This window comes from Trachinotus anak, unplaced genomic scaffold (genome assembly GCF_046630095.1).
Source record: "Trachinotus anak isolate AG129_WGS33_773 ecotype Australia unplaced genomic scaffold, CSIRO_AGI_Tana_v1 ptg000010l, whole genome shotgun sequence".
Taxonomy (NCBI): Eukaryota; Metazoa; Chordata; class Actinopteri; order Carangiformes; family Carangidae; genus Trachinotus; species Trachinotus anak.
The window spans coordinates 13,426,562-13,452,325 of NW_027273861.1; the positions used below are offsets into that span (position 1 = coordinate 13,426,562).

A 25,764-nucleotide genomic window follows, 5' to 3' on the forward strand; every position below is an offset into this window, starting at 1 on the left:
AATGCTTACCTACGTTTTCCATCTGCGCAACAGGATTAGGAAACACAGAATGTATATATTACCTTTCCTAATTTTAACTTTGCAAATTATCCCTCTAGTAGCAGGAGGTTATTCACTGCATTATGTGCACATGCCCCTTACTGTACTGCCACTAGAGAACTTCAGCACTAGTGCTGATAACAATATGAGTCTGCAATAATTTATTGGTCCCTGCAGAACAATTTCCTCTATGCTGACTTCTATGCCTTAAAGTGTCACCTTCAGGACAGCTCATATCTATTTAGAAGGTTTTTAATTCTCCAGGACTTAACTCTGAATCACTCAGCCTGAAGAAGACAAAACAGCAACTGTCAGACAGAAAGCAGCGTTACATTATCAGGATTTGAAACACCAACATGTGACACCAAGCTAAAAACTGACCAAGAGCTACAAGCTACTGAGTCAGCAACATGGCTCAGTTACAGTGCTAGAAAGTTGCCCCAGCTATTCATTTGCTCTTCTTAGTGTAAAACCAGTTCAGATTAGAACAGTTTCTATCAGAGGCAGAAAAGAGAAGACTAAGTGAGTGAAATGCAGTAACAGTTGTCCTGTGGGTGTAGGCGAGACAGCAGTTAAGTGACTATTGTACTATTTTTGCAGTCTGTACAGCACTCTAGTGACAACGCTCTATGGGAGTCTGGTCTGGACTGTAGTGTAGTCACAACTGTGCTTTGTAGTCTGTGAATGTGTAATGATGTGTGCATGTACTATGTATATTTCTTTTCTACTGAAAAGAATGCAACGTCAATGTCAAATAAAGATGATTTCTTTTAAGAATACAAGTGTTTAAACCTAACAAAGAATATTTTGCTGTTTGTATTCACACAACAGTGTACCAGACAAAAGATATAATAAAATATTTCAGTACATTATGATGAGAACTGCAAGCACATGAAGGATAATGAGAAATTAATTAATTCCTATTATTGTTGTGTATTTCCTTTTTTTTTTAATATACTAATATCGTTTATTTATTTTCTGTGGAATTGTAATGATATCAAATTGTTATTGTTTTACCAAAATCTGTTCTAATTCATAATTCCAAGTCAGTCAATCACTCACTAGATTAGTATGAAGAGACTGACAAGCCTACACGAACACAAATACATCATTTACTGAACTGTATATGTTAGACAGCAGTTGCATCTTGTGTATGAACTGAGTACATTTCTCTGTATATATAATATTCTATGAAAAGTCTCTGATGTAGACGTAAACCTGCTCTGTCAATATTCTCTTCATATAATACAGATTGGACTGGACTGTTATTATTTGAGTGCCTCTCCATCATCCACAACAAAGACATGTATACAAAGGTGTGTGCCAGCTTCAGCGCTTTCATTTTAAAACCAGAAAACATTTTTGTCATGTGTAAAACTGTTTATTGCGAAATCTATATACGCTTTGTGCTTTTTAAAACTTTGACAAGACTTGCATCATGTGTGCAACTCTATTTGCAAGAAAAGCATTTGCTGTATGTAATGGAGGGGAATAAAATCTCTGGAGCTTTAAATTGTTTCAATTTCCAGTGTATCTAAAATGTACTTTAAAAAAACACATGCACACACACTGTAGGTCTGTATCTCACTCACTGCCATTATCATTGCTCCATTTTTTTGACTGCTTTTGGCTCTTTATGTCAGTTCAGCGAGCGGGTTACTTTAGATAAATGAGGTTGCAGTGTAGTTCTTGTTTATCTGATCGCACTGTAACGTTCCACTCCTCCGAACATACCCCATATCTAATGTGTATCTGCCACTAATAACATACACACTGCACTGTCATCATCACGGCAAGACAGACAAAAAGCATTCCTGCATTTCTCTCAACGGGCTTCTCTCTCTCTCTCTCTCTCTCTCTCTCTCTCTTTCTTCCTTCACTCTTGTGTTTCGCTCCACCCTTCCATTCTTCAGGGACTGTTTGCTCTTTCGTTCCCCCCTCCTTCCCTCCACCCCCCTAGTGTTGAGAGAGTGTCAGACGATGGTGCCAGGCTCTCTCTCTCTCTCTCTCTCTCTCTCTCTATCTCCTCCATGCATTCTGTGAAGAACGCTGGCAGACTTTAAAATGAGCTTTAGGAAGTGGGTCTAATCCAAGGTGATTTATCTAAATGGGCCATTCATGTGTGTGTGTGCAACTCTACGCTAGGGCATGTGTGGCTTTATAGCATGTTTATAGCTCATTTATATGTTTGTGAGCTACTTACATGTGTGTGCGGAGCTTGTGTTTACTCCTGCATGTTTTATTTGTGTGTGTGTGTGTGTGTATATGTGCATGTGTGTGTGTGCGTACGTGTGTATATATGTGCGTGTGTGTGTGTGTGTGTGTGGATGTGTGTAAAAACCTTAACCAAAACATTGTTGTTCATCTGTGTCTCTTGGGTGAGCTTGTCTCTTTCATCTGCCCGCCCACACACACACACATACCACCGATGTTAAAACATTTATTAGCACGCTGTGCTAACCCACATTAGCGGTTAGGTTAGCAGGCTCTGACTTCTCCATTGTGTCCTGTCAGCGGGTGACGACTAAATCAGTCACGGCAGACATTCAGCCTCACTGCAGCTTCTCTTGCAGCCAGTTTCATCACAAGGAGAGCCACAACAACAGGATACTACTGACCTTGACTTTGAAGGGGTTTATATCTATAAACCCATGTGTACAGTGTGTACCGTGGGGGAGACCCTGTCCATCTTTATGAATACTCCCATCCTGTTTGTTTCTCCTGATCCAGACAGTTCAGACAGGTTTAAGACTCTTAAAACAGACTCAATCCTTCCCTACATCTGGCACCGCTTAAATCCCCTGGCCAACTCCCACTATCGGATGGCAGAGCAACATTTAGCTTAGTGAGGAGCAATCCTTCTTCAGATTCTGTCCTCTTCCTTCCTGCCCTCTTACATCAGTTTTATTTCTCTCATTCTTGGCATTTGTCCTTCATCTTCTCTGTCTAGTCATCACCTCCTGTATCTCCTTTCCTCTATCATATTCATATACAAAAATGAACCCTTTTTGTCTTTGCTGTTTCTTCTCCTTCTCTTTGTCAGTGTCCTTGTTCTGTTTTCTTTTTTTTTTACTTCTTTCTTTGTCTCTCTGCCAATGCCCCTGTGCCCTCTCTCTCTCTCTCTCATATTTCTTTCATCTCTGTTTTGCTCACTCTGTTTCTCTCCATCTCAGTGTCCCCATCTTTCTCTTCACTTTCCTTATTACTTCTATTTTGTCTCTTCATCTTTTCTCTCTCTCCTTCCCTTTTTTTAACCCCCCCTCCCTCTTTCTCAAGGAGTCTGTGACTGTAATGTTGCTGAAGAGAACACAGTGTGTCAGCCTGAATCAGACAGATGAGCTGGGAGTGGAGTAAGAGGCTGAGAGCACTGCATTAATCCACACACACATACACACACACTTCATCTCTGCCGGAGGGGATGTACTGAATGGACGAAGCACACAGATATATGTATACACACACACACACACGCACGCACGCACGCACGCACGCACGCACACACACACACACACACACACACACACACGCTCACAATGTTCCAACAAATGAGTGCATGGCAGGCATGAGACAAAACACCGAAGCCATGATACTCCTGATGCAGACTTCAAAATAAAATACTCACGCAAAATAAAGCTGACAATATTGACAACATGTTTAAGATAAAATTATATAATAATATCAAACCACAGTTTTATCAGTGTGAGAATATTTGTTTCTGTGATTACCCATTGTTTTTTTTACCAGTGGCATTTTGTCCTTTAAGACAATGTTTGAATAAAAGACATGAGATAACTTAGATGTATTTTGTTAAGTCATACGGTTGATATAATTTTTTTTGTTTTCTGTTTAACACCCTCTGCAGGAGGCTCAAAGTTAAGTGCAACTGATCGAAACAATCATGCAGCAAGAGCAGAAGGTCTTAAATTGTAGACGCTGATGGTCAGCTTAGATTAGCTTTTAACTAAAGTTAACTGGCTTTACACATTCATGGACCAGTTTTAAACACTGAACAGCTTGGTAAAGTGATTATGGAAGAATATCCAATACAGACAATAAGGGTAAGTGAGCCTCATTGCTCAGTGCTGTCTCACTTGAATCGTCAGCCTTAATCTTCAAGTCTAAAATGCTCCCACACATTACTTCTCAGATGGTCGTAATTATCAATTCAGTGCTTGATAGTTTGCGCTGTAAATTTTGAATGTGGTCATATCATAACAGACTGAACATTAATTATTTTTTCCCCAAGTTTGAACAGTAGCTCAAATTTCTAATTCAAATTGACAGCCCTGTTGTCCACCCTCCCCCCACACAAGAGGGAAAATATGGTCATATAATATGCAATTTAATATCCCATGTTTCATCTCACTATTATTTTGTATGCAACAATATTTTGTGTCTTGCCAACAGCATAGCCATTCATTACCACTAGACCCCTGCAGTGCCTCAGTACCTCACTTAAACACACACACACACACACACACGTACAGACCAACACAGCGATGGAGAGGCCACCTAATGTGATTCCCGACTGTGAGCTGTCACCCTCCAGTAGACATGTCTTTTTTATACTTTATATTAAAGGGGCTGGTCAGTCCACTCCCCTGTAAGACTTTTGTCTTGTGTTTGACAGAAAGAATGTGAGGAGGGCTGCAGAGCAGTCAAGACACTGGAAAAAGGGGTTTCTGACAGCATTAAACCCTTAAAACAAAAAAATAATGAGAGAAAAAAAACAGAGCAGCAACTGAACTACATCAAAACTTTGAATGTAGAACCTTCAGTTATAAGATGATGAGCAAGGTTTTCCCATTTTGGGTCAGTCATATAAGTCATATGAAGTCCACTACATATAGGCTGTGGGGAAAGAAGGAAGAGAAAGGAGAGATTGACACAAAGGTCTGTTTGGATTAAAATGGTGACTTTGGGGGTTTTATGATGCAAGGCAACTATTTTATCTGCCCTTCTTTCACATTCCAGTGAGCCTCCTGCCTGCTTGTGTATCTGCACAAGACTCAACTTCAGGCCAGCAGGGCAACAACACAGCTCTCCAGACGGGAGTCTTACTCGCACTTAGTGTAACCATGTGACCAACACGTCTATGCCCCCTGATTAGCCAGGGCTACAATACAACCTTATTTAAAAACACACAGTGGAATTCCAGGATGGAGGAGAGCAGTGAAATCTGAGAGCCATGAATTATAAATACAACAGCCAGAGAAAAGCAAGACGCCCACAGACACTCTCAATGTGTGTGACTTGATGTTTGTGTGTGTTTGCAGCTACCACTAAAGTTACACATTGCCACTCTCTCTCCTCACATACAAAGAAATGAGCCAGTCTAGTAGAGCAGCCAATATAAAACACACACACTCCATCCAAAAAGCTAAAGAGAGTGGGTCTGCCAACATACAAATACACTATATCCAAACCTGGCTCTGCCGTTCCACTGCAGCAACACTCCAGACAGGAGCAATTTGAGAGGGTTATGGCATAATTTCTGCAAGCGTGAAATGTGTAAAACGTACCCATTGCCAGCTATAGAATTTAAGTAGTAAATGTGAGGAAAAACAAACTTCCCGACTTTGAAAAGTTTCACGCCATAAGGAGATCTCTCGCAGAAGAGTTTAAACTAATACCTTCTGTTAAAACACAGTGACTGGTAGAAAATTACAGCTCTTCAGCAAATACAATATCACTGCAGTTATTGGCTCACATTAGCTTTTTGCTTTTTGTTTTGTTAGTGTCACATCCCCTTAAATAGTTTAATGTAATGTGACGTTTTCAGTTTTACTATTAGTCAATTTCCGCACTATTGCCTCCATTTAGTAGTAACCATTACCCACTAATACAAAAAAATGCGACACAACTGTCTGTAGCACCAGGATGGTGCTGTTGCAGAGCCAGTGGTGCCTTAGGGCCATTTGAGAACCAGCCTGCATGTTGATGGGTCTGAGAACCAAACGTTACGTAGCTATACTCCATACCAGTTGGTAGCAGTAATGCACCAATTTGTGTTTGCCAACCGCCAATAAACCTCAAAACAAGACGAAGAAGGTTGGGTAACAGAAGTTGGGGCAAGAAATCATGGCAGACAGAACGCAACTACTTTGCTTGCTTTTTATAAATTTACATTTAAAGACATTACATCTTACATTATTGCTGCTGCTTTTGCTCATGTTTTCTCAAAACAGCAGAGAATTTCTTGCAGCAACCCTTCCCATTGCCGCTGTCGGTGGTTATAGGCAAATTATCATAGGAAATGGCCAGTGATCACACGACGTCAACATTGGCAGAGTATCTACACAAGCTCAAATTTTCTGTTAACAAAATTCAGACTTGGAGATAGCAACAAATGCAACAAGTCCTCCAAACAAATGACAAAATACATAATTTATGACTGCTTTCCAGTGTGACATTTATAAGGCTTATCTGTTCTGATGCAATTTAATCTGACAATGCTGCAGTTATGCTTTGGTTGGGTTAAGGCACAAAAATGGCTTGATTAGAATTTGGGAAAGATTTTGTTTTGGGTTCATATGTTGGTAAAAGAAATCAGTGATGACAAGCAAATAGTGGCCTGCCATGTCAAAACCCTGACTTGCTCCCTATGCAGACTTCGTGGCTCTATAGCAACTTCACACTACTTCCTCGTTAGTCCCCGATAGCCTCTAGAGGTCAGTGTCAGTTTCACATAATGCTCAGATGACTGATGCTGCCGTTTTCCTTGGGAAGACTGTCTCTCCAAATTATTACTAAAGATCAGGTTATGGAAAAAAAAAAATCTCAAAGATTGCCACCTTACAGAGAAGAAATGCATGTTTGCTTAATTGTTATGTCTTCTTGGGTATTAAAGTGTTAAAAGTTCACAAAAAAATCCACATGCATCAGCCCTGTATAACCCTGCATAACAATCTCCTTACTTTCTAACCCCTCTCCCTAGTATTTAAAGAGCTTAAAACTGATGAATAGTAAAGGCAGAAGCAGTGCACCGTGGTGAGCAGAGCCCCAGCCTGTGGAAACAGGCCTCAGTATGGATGACAGCCCTAACGAGCTAAATATAGCCTTCTGGGTTATCTCCTCTGTGGGCGCAGCGAGTCCGTTGTTGCTTCACATTATTTACGTGTCTGTGCGTGCACCCTCTCTCTTTTTCTCTCTATCTCTCTTTTTTTCATTTCACGCCCCCCCACACAAACACATCACTATCTCTTTCTCTTGCACTCTGTGTTGCATTCTCCCTTTTTCCTCTCCCTCTCTCACTCTCTCTCTCTCTCTCTCTCTCCCTCCATTTCAGCCCTTCACAGCATCTTTTTTTTCTCAACCTCCATCTCTCCTCTCTGCATTTCTGTCCCCTGGTACCTCTTTCTCATTCCTTTTCAGCATTTTTCTCCCTCCCTCTCTTTCCCTCTGTATCTCTCTCCTGCCTCTATCACTCTCCCTCTCCTCTTTTATTCTCTTTATCTCTGCCTCCCTTTGTATCCCTCCCTCCCTCCCTCCCTCCCTCCCTCAGCAGCTCCCTGTTTTTTTTTGTTTTTTTTGTCTGACATACTCTGAGCCTTTTTTCCTCTCAAGCTATCTTTCCCTTTGAGCCTCTCTTTCGCTCCCCTCCCTCTCATTTTCTCTCTCTCCCTCCCTCTCATTTCTGAACTATGCCTATGAAGTAGCATAGCACTGCGTTAGGCATGCACTACGCCAAGTGAGCCCCAGTTCAAATAATATAGCCTGGAGTGCTAACTGTCTGCCATGATAACCTATATGGGTATGTCATTTGCATCTGACCTCCTGCCATAGGGAACTGTGAAAGCCTAATGTTGAACTTCAGCATATAGCAGAGGATATTTGTGTGCTTTTTTTTTCTTTTTTTTTTTTACTCTTCTTAGTTTACCAAAAGGCACAGTGGTCACAAAGGCCATGACATTTAATATGCACAAAGTTCGATCAAATGTCATCTATTGCCCCTGTCTATGGAAAGACCCAGGACTGCATCTATGCTGGCACACCACCACTCCCTTTGTATCAGTCTGGGTGGTGAGGATTTGCAGTTGAGAAGGTGGATGTTTGTCTGGGCTATTTGCTCCATACAGTAATTCTGTGAACCACAGCTAAAATGGGGAGTGCCTGAGATTAGGGGAGTGGGTGTTTTTCAGAAGTCTGTGGTTTTCAGAGCTGTTTCTTTGTGTGTGTTCTGCACTGTATCATATTTACATCCACATGTATCTTCTTGTATGTTTTTCGTCACTTCGAGTTTCATAGGGAAGATATTTTTACAAGATCAGCTTGACAAGTCCTTCTGAGGACCAGTTGAGGGTATGTGTTTAGGTAGTTTACCTCAGCAAGTTTTTGGTTGTGCAAGTGCAAACATTTGTTGCCGTGCAGTTTTTGTAGTTGTGCATAACTATTAACTTTAAAGCAAGACTACGTAACGTTTGTCTTGGTTTCTGTTTGTGATAAAAACAACTTAAACAACTTCTCTGTGACACATAAAATATAGTGTAACAGTAGCACAAGCAGAGAAGAGCCTTTTAGTCAACAAACTGATTCAGTAATGTCAGATCTTTAATGGAAGGTCCTCATAAGAGCAAAATAACAAGGATGTGTGTGTGTAAGTGTAGATGAATGAATTTGCTGTATCTCCCGTGTGTGTGGGGTGGAAGGTGGGAAGGGGGTGGGAAGGGGCTGGGAGGGATGGGTTATTCGTTTATCTCCTGCCTGTCTGCCTGTGTGCTTCTATATCCATTTGTGTGTCTGCCAGTTAACCTGTCTGTCTGCTCACTTTTCTTTCACAATGTATTTGTCAGTCTGCCTGCCTGTCTGGTTCTCTCTCTTTCTGTCTATCTATCTGTGCGTCTATCTAGCTTACGGCCCTGATCCTGCCTGCTCTCCCAGGTTTATGAAATGCGAGCAGCTTAGCAGATGGTGCATATCGTATTCTGGTCGGCTCTGTGTGGGTTTTGTACCACAGACGAAGGCTTACAATACATGTGAGCCTTTAGTCGCACAGACACAACGACACAGAGGGAGCTCAGGCTGTTAGCGCACGAGAGAAAACACAGAGAGAGGAAGAAGAGACGGAGAAACAGACTGAGCAAGATAGAGAAACTGAGGGAGGAAAAATTCAGGGAGGGCTTTGGAAAAACAAAAAGTATGAATCGGAGAGAAGTATGAGAGAGCAAGATAAATAGTCCATGAGAGAAAACCCTATGATGACCCTTGCTGGTTTGGTAAAGGTTTGTACAGCTACATTGTGAAAATTTACAAACTGTGTTCAACTTTTACAGATATTCATGATTATGTACCCCTGCATATCGCATTTCTCAATAATGAACACACTATTAGAGATACTGTGATACTGTATGTTGTCATTTCAATATGATTTAAATGTCTCAACTTTCTGTGAGTTTTGAAAATGCGCACTGCATTTACTGCTTTAGCATTATTTTTCATTATATAATCAACTTATGAATGTAAATGAAGTGAGAAAGTAAATAAAAACAGGAGGGACAAAGAGAGAGAGAGAGCACAACAGGGAGAACAAAAGAGTGATGGAGAGACAAACAGATTTTACTCCTGAATGACATGAACACTAAACAACATCAACCCAGCTGTTCAGCAGCACAGATACAACTCTGCTGATTGTAATTCCTGCATGAGAACCCATCAGACTCTTTTCAGAGTTTGAGTGGCCCAGTCAGTCTAACAAATCACAGTACAGCTCTGGTGAAGGTCTGATTGGACTCACCATGATGTAGTGTCTCTGCATCTCAGTCTTCTCACTGGCCAGCTTCTCACACTCCAGCTTCAGGCTGCACAAGGACGAAAAAGGACACACACACACGCACACATGCACACAGATTAAATGGTTTATTTGCATCCAGTGAGATGAATTAGAATTCCCACAGGACTCAGATATTGCAGAGGTCAAACACAGTTTAAGACTGTAAGGGTACCAAAAAGTTATTTCTAGTCATACGGTCTAGGCTACTTATTACTGCCATAGGGACACTGAAAAATATCACCTTCATGGCAGCAACAGCCAGCAGGGTGTGTCTTGTTCTGTACTGCAATTCATCACACTTACTGTACATGTGTATGGGAGGGTACATACATGTATAAAGCCCTGCTACCGAGCCCAAAATGTCCTGACAAAGCTTTGTGTTCCAGGACCATTTCAGCCTTTTTGTTAAGTTGTGCTTCAGTTTCTGATCAGGGTCAGGTTTGGTTATTTTCTAATGTAGTTTCAAATGTGTTTGAAATGCCTTACATTAGCCATTAATGGACGAAATAAAAGCAAAACCTTTGCAAAAGCTTCTCAAAATCCTCCAGTTCAGGGTATTAAGGGAAGGCTTCACTGCATGTGCATTATTAACATGTATCTGCTCTGGACTGTTTAAACTGTCCAGTTGAGGTGGGAAAGAGTGCCTGAGTCTAACAGACACTTTATGAGGCCGGTATTCAGAAAAGGTAAAGCTAAGTCAGATGGTTTATTGTCATGAAGAGCTCTGGTGTTTCGCTGATAGTTGGCTGCAATTTGCACGGTTGTACGAACAAAAAAAACATTCATGATGAACATGGAAAGATATTTGTTACTGTTTGCATCTTTGTGTGTGCTAGTGTGTGTGTGTTACTGAGATCCATCAGTCCAATCCCTAACAGTAAAGTAGTGTTGCTGTATCACAGCAGGCTGTGCAGCAATGCCCACTGAGGTGTGAGCATGAGGCCGTATGCTTTAACCTTCGATGCTTTATCTCTCTTAGCCAAGGTCACCTCTGGTCAGCCATATGATAACGTGACCATCAGTGACCTCCACTGCATTATATTCTGTTTGATATGTTGGAAACTATAAACTAGATAAACTATAAACTTCAGTTATACTGTAACAAAGTGTAATGGCAAGAGCAATTAGCAGAAATAATGGATATTTAAGATAAGATAAAACATATTTGTATATTTATTGTAATAATATTTGTTCAAGTTTATCAATATCACAGGGAAAACTGGAAATCTGTGTACTAAAAGAGGCACTGAATGTGAAATGGCATTTGAGGTACACTGATAAAGAAAATGTAGGTAGAAGCTATATTGATTTCCTGCATTGATTTCCCTAATTACTGTAAATGTATACCTATCACAAAAGAAGGTGATTTATAGATTTAGGCAAAGATGTTGAGGTAGAGAAGTGTGTAAAGCTTTGAGACAGAATGAAAGGCTGCAACTCACCATCAGTCTCAATATTTTGCACATTCAGTGTAGTAATAAAGATTAAAGGACATGCTGTCATATTATCTTTATTGGTTCATATATTCACAAATTCAATACCCACTTCTTTTTTTTTTGTCTTCTACTGAACTGAATTACAATGTGCTGTTTTATCACATTATCACATTTAGAGTGGAGAGTGTACTGTACTAATAGGGTGCAAGCGTAGGATTGTCGATTTACAATTTGATGAGAAATAATTTAACTACTGTATGTTGATCACTGACATTTATGAGGTGACTATAGTTATAAATACAATGCGGACATCAGTGTGTATGCATGCATGGCTGTGCATGTGTCACGTGTGCAATGTATTATTGTGTGGGTACCTGTGATACTGAGCCTGGAGGAACTGGAATTCCTCCTTGATACGATCCAGGGTTTCCAGGACTGTGAACTTGAAAGACTGGCCAGGCTGCAAGGGGACCTCCACAGGAAAAAGGAGAAAGATAAGATGAGAAAAGAAAGGATGAAAAACGGATACTCAGGTGCGTGTGTGTGCGTGTGTGAGAGTGTGTGTGCCTGTTCAAAATGCATTATGTCTACATTGCATGTGTGTCGTGCATGTTCACCTGCATGTGTGCACGTATATGTATGTGAGTCCGTGTGTGTCAGGGAGCAAGGAAAGGGGAGAAAAAAGCCAACATGAAAGTGAGAGGGAAGGTCACTTCCCCTTCCCACACATCATAAAGCCTCTCTCTCTTTCTCTCTCTCTCTCTCTCTCTCTCTCTCTCTCTCTCTCTCTCTCTCTGTTCTCCTCCTCCTCTAATGACTCTGCCTCCTTCCCTCCACTGCCCCCATCCTTTCTTCCTCTTCTCTGCCTCTCCCTCGCTTCCACATTAGCATCCTCTTCACTCTGCCAGGTTGTTAATGTATTCCAGCCTACAAAGAGCTGAGAAGGGAGGAAACGTCAAATGAATAACTTATAGGGAATCACGGCACCGTCTCTCACCTGCTAAAAGCTAAAGAAGACCCAACAAAACAAGCACCTCCCAGGGGCCCCCACCACCATCCCCAGCCCTCCATGTCTGTCTAAAGCCCATTCAACAGCCGCCCTCCTCCTCCATAATGTTCATGAAGTTTGAGAAACAAGGGCACTGTGGATGTTTTTTGATGCTTTAGTTGTTTATGTTTGGGAATGAGGTTGAAGTAAGCAGAAGTGTGTATGTTTTTTCGTAGATTCTCAGAGGAGGCTTTTATGCAAGAGGGTACCATCTTTTTTCTTCTTCTACTTCTCCTTCTTCTCTCTCTATTTGGATTGGCTAATTTTCCCTGCACTGTGGGACTCCTGCTGTTAGCCATGGGAGGATGCAGACTGCCAGGTGTCTCTGCCACTTCTTTACAGCCACTTCCTATCACCCGTCAGTGAGCAGTCTCACCAGGAGTGCATTGAGGTTCACTATGCCGCCTGGATCCCACTTCCCTCTGCATAAGTGCCCTGATGCTGAGTTGCTAGCACAGAGGCAAGGATAACTCATTGACTTCCACCTTAAAATACTGACCTCTGCATTGATGAAGTATCCGGTCAAGCCCAGATCATTACAGTTGCCTGCAGTGGAGGACAATTACCCAATCACCCCTTTTTTTCACCCATCTTTTTTTCCACATCTATATTAAAAGATGATGCAGCAAGCAGAGAAAACTAAGCTGATTGAACCCCGTTCAAGTTTACATATGTCATATTACAGGGTTTTTGGCTCAAATTAAGATTCCTTTGACTATGTTGACAAACAGCAAAGATGCAAAGCTCAGCTTTGATATGTACTAAGATAAAAAATTCTCAAGCAAGGAAGGATATGTTGGAAAATACATGTACTCAAGTGTTCTTGCCATAATGATGCTGTAGACCCTAAATCTTGCATCTTAAGTCAAAACATATGGAGTGTTTTTTTATTTTTGTAATTTAAGTACCAGGACAGCTATAAGTCTATCCATCCATCCCTTTGTTCATCTGTTCACATATCCATCCATCTATTCATCCATCCAAACTGAAGTGCAGTCACTACAGTGCAGCTGGGTGGCTATCGGCCCGCAGCTACAGCTCAAAGATTGGCGGTTTCAGTGGCGGGGCTTCATTAGTCTAGACAAGCACAATTCAATTAGATTTCAATTAGTCCGACGGTGGAGGTCAGAGACGCGGTGGGTTCCCCAGTAATTAATCCGCGGAGCTGAGTTGAGCTGAGCTAAACTGAGCTGAGGCAGCCATAGCGGGGACATCTAGATGGCTGGATGGGCACAACACACAAACCCTCTGGGTGTGTGTTTGTGTGTGTGGAGGGGAGAGGTGGAGGGGGAGGGTGGGATAGATGGGGGGTGTCTGCCAACAGATCCCCACTGACCTTGATTCACACCACACACACACTCAGTAGGGGAGGGGAGGTGGGGGATGAGGGGGGGGTGAGGGATAGATAGCGATCTGGCTCAGGGAGATACACACACACACCCACGTAACCATGAGCGCTTTGGAAAGCACACAAACAAACAAACGCTCACTACTGAACATGCAGATTCACACTTAAAGCACACACGCCGAACACACAAACCCCCAGTGGGAGGGTGAGTAAGGATGGAGGGATGGCTTGACAAATTAAAAAGGCAGAAGAGAGATAGATACTCATCTGACAGACAGAGAGAGGGATGGTCTGAAGGATGGAGGGAGGTATAGACTAGCCTGACATTCTTACAGAGGAATGAAAGAACGAGCAGAGAGGCAGATGATGAAAGAGCGGCGTGGCTGCTGACTGAGAGAGATAGCCAACCATTCATCCGCCTGACACCGAGGGGATGGGACGAAGATGAAGAGAGAGAGTCATGCTGTCTTTGCTGTAGTCAACACAGCCTAGCTGCTCTACCCTGTGCACTGTCCATTGGTCTGTGGCAACACAGCTCCCACCATCTGCTATCATGAACACAGACACATACTCATGCGAATGCACACAAACAAAGTGCTGCTGGCAGGTTACATCAGCAGCACTAAGTCATATAACAAAGCCCACAGTCACAGATCAGGATTATACAAGAGATCTGCAAGTGACAGCCGGTGGTGTCAACATGGCAATGGCGTCCTCTGTAGCGTGCTGATGAGACAGATCTGAATTTCTTTCTTTCGCCTGTCGGACAAATCTCCAGAATGCCTTTTCTTTTAATTTGGCAGTTTCACCTTTTTGAATGAGATTCGTGGACCCTGGAGCAATAAAACTTCTTATGAGCAAAAAGGAAATGAAAAATATTAAAAAAAAAAAAAAAAAAAAAGAATTTGAGTTATAAGGTCCTCCAGCAAAAGGAGAAACATTCCCAGCCCATGCTGAGGTCTGCCTGTCAGGACAAAGAGACTAGTATGGAAAGCTGGTATCAAATGAGTTCATGCTCATTAGCGGTAATAAGAGACTTGGTGTCTTGAGTAAAACTGAACTATAAGTTATAAGGGGATAAATGTTCATCCCTCTGCAATGTTTACAAAGATGGAGTCATCAGCACATCAGGCTATATGTACATCAGAACAAACGTTTGTTGTTGGAGTGTGTGTGTGTGTGTTTGGTCTCTCCTGTATTGTGACAGATGGCAGCCCAGACTGTTAGGGGTCCAACAGCACGTCATGAAGGGCCAAAAACAGCCTACTGCCTCCTGTGTTTTCATGTGTTTGTGTGTGTGTGTGTGTGTGTGTGTGTGTGTGTGTGTGTGTGTGTGTGTGTGTAGTCAGCATAGGGGATCCTGAAACCCAAAACTGATCCGGTTAATCTAGGAGGTGGAGGTGGAGGAGGAAGGGTGGGGGGAGGAAGAGAGGGAAGGGCCACTTGTGCACAAACACACACACATACACACGCACACGTATACACCATGTGGGACAGCAGTCAATCACAATTTGGAGGAGCTGGCACGGGCAAGCAGAGAATTAGGAAGGATTATATGTGGGGGAGGGAGGGAGGTGGGGGGTGGGGGGTGAAGCCTATTTTACTGTATCACATAACAGGACAGAGGTGGGACCCAGTGGCTGTAACCATCACCTGTCTGTCAGTGTCTGTCTGTCTGTCTGTGGGTTGACCCGGCCTGTCAGTCTGTCTGTCATGAGTCGGACTGTCAGACCTGATTAACTAGCAGTAAAAATGAAGTGATAACTTGCCAGCATGTTTAATAAAATGACACTATATCAATATCAGCCACAATAAGCAGCATGAGGAATAGAATATTTATTGTATCGAGATTATTTGAAATTACGTTCAAGTATCACATTTAAAAAGGTACCCTTACTGGATCTCATCGTGTTTTTTACTTTCTGTCTGAATATTAGCTCGGTCTGGTTCTATCTATTCTGTCTTACTTTCAGTCTCTTTGGCTGTCTGTCTGTCTCTGAATCACATGGAAGTCCTCTGTTCAAGCAGCTGCCTGTTCTTCCACCAGTGGCAGCGGCTGCATGAGAGTGACAACTGTGAAACAGATGCATGTCTGGGAGTGATCGGGAAAGAAATGATTCTATCTGTCTGTTTGTCTTCTCTGTCTATCCGTTTAGCCCCTGGCACACTTTCTACCAACACATGAGCGTTCACACGGCATTAGCAGGCATGCCTATGCATGGATGTGTTCATTCAGACAAAAACACCCACAAACAAAACATTTTCCCTTTCGTGTTTCTCTTTTCCTTGTTCCTCTGTGTCATTCCTCCCCCCTTTTTCTCTCCTTTCGTTCTTTACTTCTCCTTCTGACCTCCTTTGTTCTTCCTTTATCCTGTGTGTGTCTGAGACAAGCAGAGACACACTCAGATAGCACATGAAATAATAATCGGCTGGTGAAATATTTAGGCAAAAGTCATATGAATACATGAGAAATACCAAGTGTGGCAGAAGAGTGTCAGTGCCCGCATGTGTACATGAGCAGCAGTGACTATAAGCCACACTTCATGGGTTTACAAAGAAAGACTGAAACAGGCAGCAGGGAAAAACTGAAATCCAACTTAAAACCCTAAATTTTTCCTTTGTCTATTTGTCATATGCAGTTTTGCCTGCATTTTGTCACCCCTTATTTTGGCAGACAACTCAAAGGTCTTGATAACTTAGAGAGCACCACCCTGTCAGCTGCTCAACAATAGAAGTTCATTTACAGTTAGTGGCCCTCTCATTGTGCTGAGAACCTGTGAACACTAAGTCACCCTGGCAGCTAGCCAGTCAGTCATTCAGTTTGAAACTCAATTAACAAGCAACAGTCAGTCATCCTGCTACCCAACCAGCCTGCAAAACAAAAGTCAAGTCAGTCAGTCAGTCAGAGAGCTACTCAGTTAATGCTGCAGCTCACCAGTCAGCCACTAAGCCAGCGGTGGATTACAAATCAGGGAAAGATTGGCAGCCAAAAGAGTCTCTGGACTCCATCCAAGCCTCGCTCTGATCATTTCTTTTAATGACAAAGAAAAGAACACAGAACACAGGATTTGGGGATCGAAAACGGCCTGTTTTTTTTAATCAGAGAGCAGACTTAATCTGGTTGGCTGCTGATGTCTGAGTAGAAGTTTCTGGCTTGTATGATTTTTTGCTTGTTGTGTGGGTCGTCTCACTGCAGATATATTGTTGTTACTTAACTTTTTGCCATTTGATGGGTTTGCCTTTGAAATGCAGGATGAAATTAAATGTAAACACGAGGAGGACAAAGAAAAGGAGGGGAGAATGTCATCTGCAGGAGGTGACAGCAATCCACTGTGCTGTTTGCCGTACATGGCTTTCATTATAGCTATGAATGTTGGGGGAAAAACAAACTGTCCGACACAGCTGGATGCCAAAAAAAACAGGTCCACTTGGAGCAAAAGCAAATAGCACACAGTTGCATGTCCAAAAAACTCTTGATACACATCAGCAAGCACATACATAAAGTTTAAGTACTCAGGCGTGTCCTGCCACTGCAACTATAAAAATTAACTCACAAATTCCATCTCATGCACATTAAGACACAAACACATCAAAAATCCAGCTTTAAGAAACACACACACACACTCTTACAGTGGCTCTGCTCTCATTAATCGAGCATATGTGATTTCTGCGGCCACATATTTGGTATTAGTTTGTTTACTTGGCCATAAAAATAAAGTGTTACCATCCTCATGGCCGAAGGAGAAGGAAGCCCTCTGCATGCACGCACACAGATGATTATACATTTTGGTTGCAATGATTTTCCAACATTTTCTTAAACTGCACCACGCAAACAGGAACCCTTGTTCCTTTGGCATTTCTTTTTCTCTTCAGACAGCATAATATTAATGATCAGAACAGATGTGATCAGGTATTGATTTCAAATTTTAAATTGTTGCACTCACTCTTTCTCTCTTTTTCTTTCTCTCTGAATAAACTCTGTCTGATCTTCGTCCTTTAGCCTACAGCCACCACAACTCTTAGAGCTGGGGAAAAGTTTGTTGAGTACACACACACACACACACACACACACACACACACAGAGTGACAGCTCTAAGTGTACACAGAGTCAAACCTTCCTGGATTCTGCAGCTTTAAGTAAATGTGCAAAGAGTAGAACAGAAACCTGCATGTGGAAGAAGAGGTGCGCTGGTTTGTGAGGGTGTTTGCACTTGATGTAAAATACCAGAATCCTGGTAACAGTTATCGACATCTTTCTTAACCATGAAAGCACACAGTATATCCTCTCTCTCTCTCTCTCTCTCTCTCTCTCTCTCTCTCTCTCTCTCTGGGGTGTGGCAGCCAATCAAGGGCTTGTACATTCACAGCAACAGTCGAGGTCGGACTGGGACATTATTTATTGTTATTGTTGTTGGCACACAGTGCACACATATGCAAGCACACACACAAACTGCCACCGCTCTCCTTCCCCCTTCTTCTCCCAGATCCAAGCACACACGCTTGCTGCACAGCTGCACGCACAAGCACTTTTACAGGAACACAAGGACAAACACAGACACATACATGGTGCACACACACACACCACTACATACATATACGTACACACAAGACACTCAACACTTAAGAGCAAATGCACACAAAAAAAACTACACAAACACTTAAGTAAGAAGAATATGTACGTGCATGCGCACACACATTTACACACACCTAACACAACAAACAAGGCAACACGCACTGTTCATACAAAAATGTATGCACTCATGAAGCACTAAAGGGACAAGGATAATAAAAAGAAATCTTGCATACACACACACACACACACACACAGAGTAAATACACACATTAAACAAAAAAACACACCCCACACAAATCTTAACACACATGCACACATATATTCACACAGTTCTGATAACGCTTGCCACAAAAATCCAGTGGAACCAATTACAGCTCCACTCGCCTGGCAAATCAGCCCTCGGTTTTAACCCTTTCCTGTCAGCGAGCGAGGAGAACAAAGTCTGACTTCTTCTCTGATAAAAAAAATAACGCTGCTTGAGCCTTGGATGTACATTTTATCTATTTATACTGCAGACAGTGTCCTTTCCACCTCCAGCGGGAGTTAAAACGAGTGGCTTTTAAGGCAGCTCTGGGCGTCTGCGGCTTACAGAAAGTAGACCATGATGTTTGACTGGCACAAGCAAGGACTCATCAAGCCTACTGAGTTAACAGGGTCAAACCTGTTTACTGGGAAGTTACCCAAGTAACGTGACGTGTAGTCATGTGTTCACCAAGTACCACCAAACAATTTGCAAGCACTAACTAAAAATGTTACACGACGGCTGACCAGCACAAACAATGCACTTTTATGTTGACCTTCCAAATTCAAAAAGTAGCCTCTGGTTTTAGATCATGTCACAGTAAGTTCTGCTATGCCTTTGTGGTAATGCAGTAGCAAGTGGAGAACGATCTGGCATCTCACATTTGAAGATTAGCAGCTGTATGACAACTTTTGCACTGGAAAATAGTTAGTAATAACGTGAAGTACATGACATTTGCAGTGTAAAAACAACCAAAATAAAAAATCTAAATGACAAATGCCTTCTAGAACCATTCATCTTAAATTTGGGTAATTAAACTTCTTCAACAATGAAAAGGGGCAAAGGAAATGTGTACTCCCGCTGTGGTGGGAGATGCAGATAGGCTGAAAAATAAATCAGATGAAATGCATCTTTTATGACTAACCCTGATCTGAATTTATGGGGACCAACACACACTTGCACATGCACGTGTTTGTACGTTAAAATGTACACACAGGCACAGACACAGACTCGGTAACCACAAACACATGCAGTCAACACACAGATGTGCGCGTACACACACACACACACACACACACACACACACACACACACACACACACACACACACACACACACACACACACACACACACACACAACTGTTCTTTGCACCCTCACACCTCTCCACAGATCACATTTCATAGCAGCACCAGAAATAAATATCCACTGGCAGAGGAGGGCTGCAGAGAAAGAAGGAGAGAGAGACAAAAGACAGAGATGGAGAAAAACAGAAGGGAGACAGAAGGAGGGAGAGAGGCTATCGATCGGTTGGAGTTGGCTCAATCTGGGATTGAACTTTATCACAAACGCAGAGCATCACAGCAGGAAACTCTCTGATACGCCTCTAAAGGAGAGAACAGAGGAATGTTCACACTCTGTTCGTCCTTTGCATCTCTCATTCATTTTCATTTCTCTTTCCACCCCCGGCAGAGCCTTTTTAAAGAATTCTTTCTCTCTCTCTTTTTTCTCTCTCGACTCTTACATCTTTCACTTTCTCCCTTTGTTTTTCACTTCTCTCTTGTTTCTCTCAGCGTCTCTCCTCCAGCGGCTGGCTTATTAGCATTCTCTCTGTACATATAATTGATTCCTCATGCCTTCCTCTTGTGAAAATGTCATTCATAATTCTGTGTGATAGCTAGCTGGCTGGCTTGCTGGCTAGTTGGCTGGCTGGTTGGCTGGCTGACTGTGAGGCAAAGTGGCCACTGACCCATTTGTAGCAGATACAAAGAGACTGAAAACCAAATGTGATTATAGCAACCGGACCGGGCCCCTGTGAAACGAACGGCCCAAGCCAGACTGAGCCTAAGTTGTCGTTCATCCTTTTTATTCTTCAACCTTTATTTTACCCAGGCAGGTAAATTAACAGCAAATTCTCATCGCTGATGAAAGGTGAAACTGAAGGAGGGAGGGAGTTTAAGGAGGTATTAAAGGGGAAGTACTTGTGCACTCACAACCTTTCTTAGTGGTAATGGAAATGAATTAAGTGGAATTTAACTCTCAATTAAACGGTCAGTGTGTGTGTGTATGTGTGTATAATAGTGTGTGTGAGCAAGCATTTCATTAGCAACAGAAATGAGCAAATGGGCAGCTGACAGTCGGTCAGACTCTTTAGCACACCTACACACACGCATGTGTGCGCGCACACACACACACACACACACACACACACACACACACACACACACACACACAGGCACATCTATTCTCACACACATGCTGCCACACACACACACAAACAGTCCTGAACATATTGAGACACACAGAGACAACCGGACGCTAATGGACACAAATACATACACACATACACAAATGTACACACACAAGCTGAGAAGTGCAGATTCAGTTATATGCCACCTACAAAGCTAACCATCAACAGGATTTCAAAGGCACCTGGTTGTGTGTGTGTGTGTGTGTGTGTGTGTGTGTGTGTGTGTGTGTGTGTGTGTGTGTGTGTACACATAACAGGGAATCTCTTAGCCCAAACACCACCACCAGCAGCCCTCCCCTCATGTCTCACTCCTCATGTTACAGTACAGTCCCTATAACTAAACAAGAGAGAGGGAAAACAGGGACAGGCTGACAAAGACATGGGGGAGAGACTTAAACATGGACCAAAGAGCAGAGACACATGAGGAGAGACCAAGAGGAAGTAAAGAGAGGAAAGACACAAGACAAGAGACGCAGAGAAGTATGAAGAGACAGAGAACAAAAAGAGGACAGAGGTAGATAAAAGTGACAAGGCAAATCTGAGACATAAAAAGCGACAGAGAATGGACACAGGAGACAGACAGAGAGATGGACAGACAGGCAGAAAAAGAGTAAGACAGAGAGGGGAAAGAGACATAAGGAGGTACTTACCGGATGCCTGCCCTGAGGGTACATGATCCCAGGAGAGGAGAGGCTGCCAGTCCGTTTGATGGCCAGGTTAGTCCCCTGGCCCTCCACTCCTCTGCCCTCCACCGGTTACACAGCCACACACACACACACACAAACCCCCAAACACACACGCTCTCGCACACTCAGTAAGTCCAGTCCCTCTCTGCTCCTGAGCTGGGCTGAACACAGCAGTCTTTACTCTTCCACAGTCTCTCTCCTTATTTTCTCTTTCTCCCTCTCTCTGTCTTCTAAGGCGAATTCCTGTTGACACACAACTGAAGAGCGCTCAATCCCTTGGTTCGTTTATCCAACAATGTCATGATAAAACGGAGCGCCAGACTTTACCCCCTTCTCCTCCTCCTCCTCCTCCTCCTGCTGCTGCTGCTTCTTGTTCTTCTTTTCCCAGTGAAACAAAAGTCTCAGTTTCTCCTCCGCTGTCTCCGTTTCCTCTTCGTCTCCCTCTCACTGTCTCTCCCCCTTTTCCTCACCCTGTGATCAGTCAAGGTCCACACGCACTGACATGACACAGAGAATTTCATCCAGGCAGGCTCCCCTCCTCTTCTCCTCCTCCTCCTACTCTTCTCCTCGTGCCCCTTCACCCGGCCGTCCAATGGCGAATCACACAAACATAAACACACACTCTGATAGTCTTCTTCTGTGCTTCTTCCTCCTCTTCGCCCTCTCTATGACACACTGAAGCCTCTACGTTGACTGCTGCCGCAGAAAAGAAGAAGCAGAAGAAGGAGAAGAAGAAGATGATGAAGGAGGGAGGGGAGAAGGGAGAGAGAGGGAGAGAGAGAGAGAGAGAGAGAGAGCTTTGTTTTTAATCTAAATGTGGAAAAAAACGCGAGAGGAAAGCAGGAAAGAACAGCAGGTCAGTGGAGGATCCAGCGGGCTTTTCAGCAGCAAGCCCTAGACTGTAATATATTGTGCCTGTTGGCTTCAACACAAACATGACAGGCTGCTAAAGCTCCTCTTAAGGTGGAACTGAGTAGATAGAGACACCCAGTCACAGAGAGAGGGAGAGAGAGGCAGAGGGAGGAGAGAGAGAGGCAAAGAGTGAGAGATGGATCCGTTTTCAGTTGTGGTCAGACAGAGAAAGCAATCAGTCATGCACAAAGACTTAGGCTCAAACTGATATGAATCATGATTCTCACACACACAAACACTCAAACACAACTTCATGCAACACACACACACACACACACACACACACACACACACACACACACACACACACACACACACACACACACACACACGATAGTTATTTAGACTGATAAGTTTATTACCCAGTTTACACTTTGCATTAAAATGCGTCTTGCATGATTGGATAGCTATCCAATCATGCTTAATCATATATAAATCCAGGTGTAAACACACTCAGGTTGCCGTGAAGGATGCTACTGATCTGACTGCCAAAGCTCCTCAGGAAGTGGTTGAAGAAGCATTGCATCCAGATGTCTGTCAAGTGTGAATGCAGCATCATGTCAAACTGTATACTGTACGTCCACTCCTCACTCCTCTCTAATGTAGTATCATGAGAAGAGCAACACACAAGTACTCCTCACTCTGGGTTAAGCAGGTGAGAGTCTACAGAAAATATAACAGGAGAGCAAAAATCGTGACACCTTTTTAATTCTTTTTAGCATTAATGGAATTACTGAAAAAACATGCAGAGGTGATACAGACAGGATAAGTGTACATTGTTTTTCTTGCTTCTATCTATTTCTAGATGATATGACAATGTTCATTTAACGTTGTATCCTGTCAGTGCTGGTTATATCATCTGTACGTAGGTGATCTTTTGTGGGGGAAAAAAAACCCCCTCATTTCACTTTTTTCTTAACAATAACGGTGCCTTATTTGGAATTTTTTTTTTTTTAATCAACTGAACCTACATAAACTTTATCAACAGAAATGCAGTGCACAGTGGGAGCCACATACTGTGATGTGAAATCTGACAGAACTGCAGTGCAGAAACACCACAGCAACGTCCACTCACAGCCAAAGATGTCATCAAAATCAATATGTCGAGTATGTGGAGGATTACCACTGTAACACCCCACAAATATTCCCACTACAGCAAGATAAAAATGTCTGCCTGCCTACTTTTGACTGCTGGCTCCAGTGCACATGTTATTTACAGGACTGCCCAGAATGGACCAGGACCAACTAAGACCTGGTATTTACGGCCTTTCTATGTACAGTACACCAGTCTGGCCCAGCCGTCTTTTGGCGCTGTCTATAATGAGTTTATCCAGGGCAGCTCCGCCTTTGAACTTGATCAAACAGCCATTAATCCGACACTGTAGAATCGGACACAGTCAGTCTTGGCATCCGTGGAGGGTTTCCAGTAAGACAGAAACTGCATTTGATAACAAGCGGGTTAGCCAGAGGGCAGCTCCAAAGTCTCAATTAAGGTCACATACAGACATCCTATTATCCAATGCAGTCTATTACCAAGCACCGTGGATCCTTTTGGGGAAACCTAATGCTGTCTTGTATTAACCTCCATTAAAACTCTAAGTTAAAACGCTAAGTTTCTTTGAATGTGCTCTATGACTAATTTTAGCATTCCTTCCAAATATCTAATCTGATGGTGAGTAATCATTGTGCCATTTAGAGTAAGAAACTATGTGTGTAAACATTTATCTGGATATTCGAGAAGTAGGCTGTGGATGAGTAATTTTTTGCTTCATCGAGTTCGCACATAAGAGGGGCAGATCTTCAACATATGGTGGACATGTAGTGGACATTTACAGGAAAAAAGACTTATTTTTTATATTTTTAGGTTGTGATAACAGTGATAAGAGGCTTATCTTATCAGCATCAGATCAGTGATACTAAACAGGTGATCTAAACCAGCGACCAGGATTAAAGAGTCAATTTCTATAAAACTACACATTCATTTGTGTGTGGAGGCGCATGAAAAAGGATAAGTGTTGATTTTTTTTAAAATAATCTATTAATTAGTTATTTAATTAAGATTAAAAAACATTTGTAAATAAATTCATATTAAACAATAACAAAAAATAAAACAGGTTATAAAATAGTGGCTTATACTTTCAATTTTGTTATTCTATTTTTATTATCTTATATACTCTAACTTAAAGAAGGCTCTATTTAATTTAAAGCAAGACAACTACTATTACTTTTAAAAGAAGTATTGGGCACCTTCATTCTCTCGCAAGTGAAAAATGTAATTCCTAAATCATAAAACATAATCTTATTCAATTAAATACACTCTGATGTTTTGACACTACAGGCTCATTTGGTCTGGTATGACCTGCAGCATATGGTGCTGATGTTAGCAAACTTTTAAAACATATTGCTGTGTAAAACATGTTATAGAGTCAGTTTGTTGACTTTATGACTTTATGAATATCTACTCTCACACTACACACTACTTTTGACATGTCACAGATACACATCAGTGGTTTTATCACCACAGTAAAACAAGAAGTATACACCATGTGCCTCACTAGGGGACATGTTCCTGCTTATGATCCCATTCCACTCACTATTATTCAAGTCACCTTATGACAGTGTCTAGAAAGCAAATGACACCTGGAAAAGAAAAAGTAAATCTACCATTATCCTATGATTGCCACCTAAAGCCTTTTAGTTTTTCAAAAGTTATTTAGTGTCCCTTTAAAGACAGCTTTGAAAGAGATGCAGTCTATACACTACACTGAAAAATGAATAAATAAATGCACTAGAATGGCGCTCGGTAGAGCGCACATCTCCGCCAAGGCCATACAATCCTACACATGTCTGTCAGATCCACATTCTTAACTGGATCCTCACCAAACTGTACAAACCCACATGTCAAAAGCATAAATGTGTCTGACTTTTCACATCAAGATTCATAAATTATTTCCTGAGAAACTGGCAAAAATGCAGTGATAAAAAAATAAAAATAAAAATCCTGGATCCGACTCTGTAACTGGCACCATGCCCCATCCCTCCACCAAATCTGGTGCAAATTTTTCTTTTTGCATCATCCTGCTGACAAACAAGCAAACAAACAAACAACCAAAGAAGAGATACGATGTCAAACATAACCTCCTTGGCAGAGGTAATGAATAACCTACAGGGCAGTAACAGGAGCTCTCATTGGCCAGCATTATTTTCAGGGTTTGAACCTCGTGTCATCTCCCACTGTGAATCCTCCATAACTTGAGCCTTGCAGCCGCTTTGATATCAGGTATGGAGTCAGAGACCAACAGCTGCCAAAACGCTTGCAAATACAGTACCACCACCTGGCTAAAACTTCCACCCGGTAAATATTCATCCAAATCATTCATATTCAAACAGTTTATCCTTTTCAGGGTCTCACAGGGCTGGAGCTCGCCCCAGCACAAACTGGTGGAGAGGCAGACCCTGAAC

The 25,764-nt window shown here is 42.3% G+C and overlaps 1 protein-coding gene across 2 annotated transcripts in view; it reads right to left on the minus strand.

Annotated features, from left to right (window-relative positions):
- The window catches only part of tle2b (TLE family member 2, transcriptional corepressor b), a 75,315-nt gene extending 53,019 nt beyond the window's left edge, over positions 1-22,296 (minus strand). For both annotated transcript variants that reach the window (XM_071487715.1, XM_071487714.1), the window contains exons 1-3: positions 21,355-22,296; positions 11,619-11,716; positions 9,773-9,836 (exon numbers count right to left, since the gene is read on the minus strand). In XM_071487715.1, the coding sequence (XP_071343816.1) occupies positions 9,773-9,836; positions 11,619-11,716; positions 21,355-21,378 (186 nt within the window). In that variant the 5' untranslated portion in view covers positions 21,379-22,296. The remainder of the gene's footprint in view (positions 1-9,772; positions 9,837-11,618; positions 11,717-21,354) is intronic.
- Positions 22,297-25,764: the final 3,468 nt, after the last annotated feature.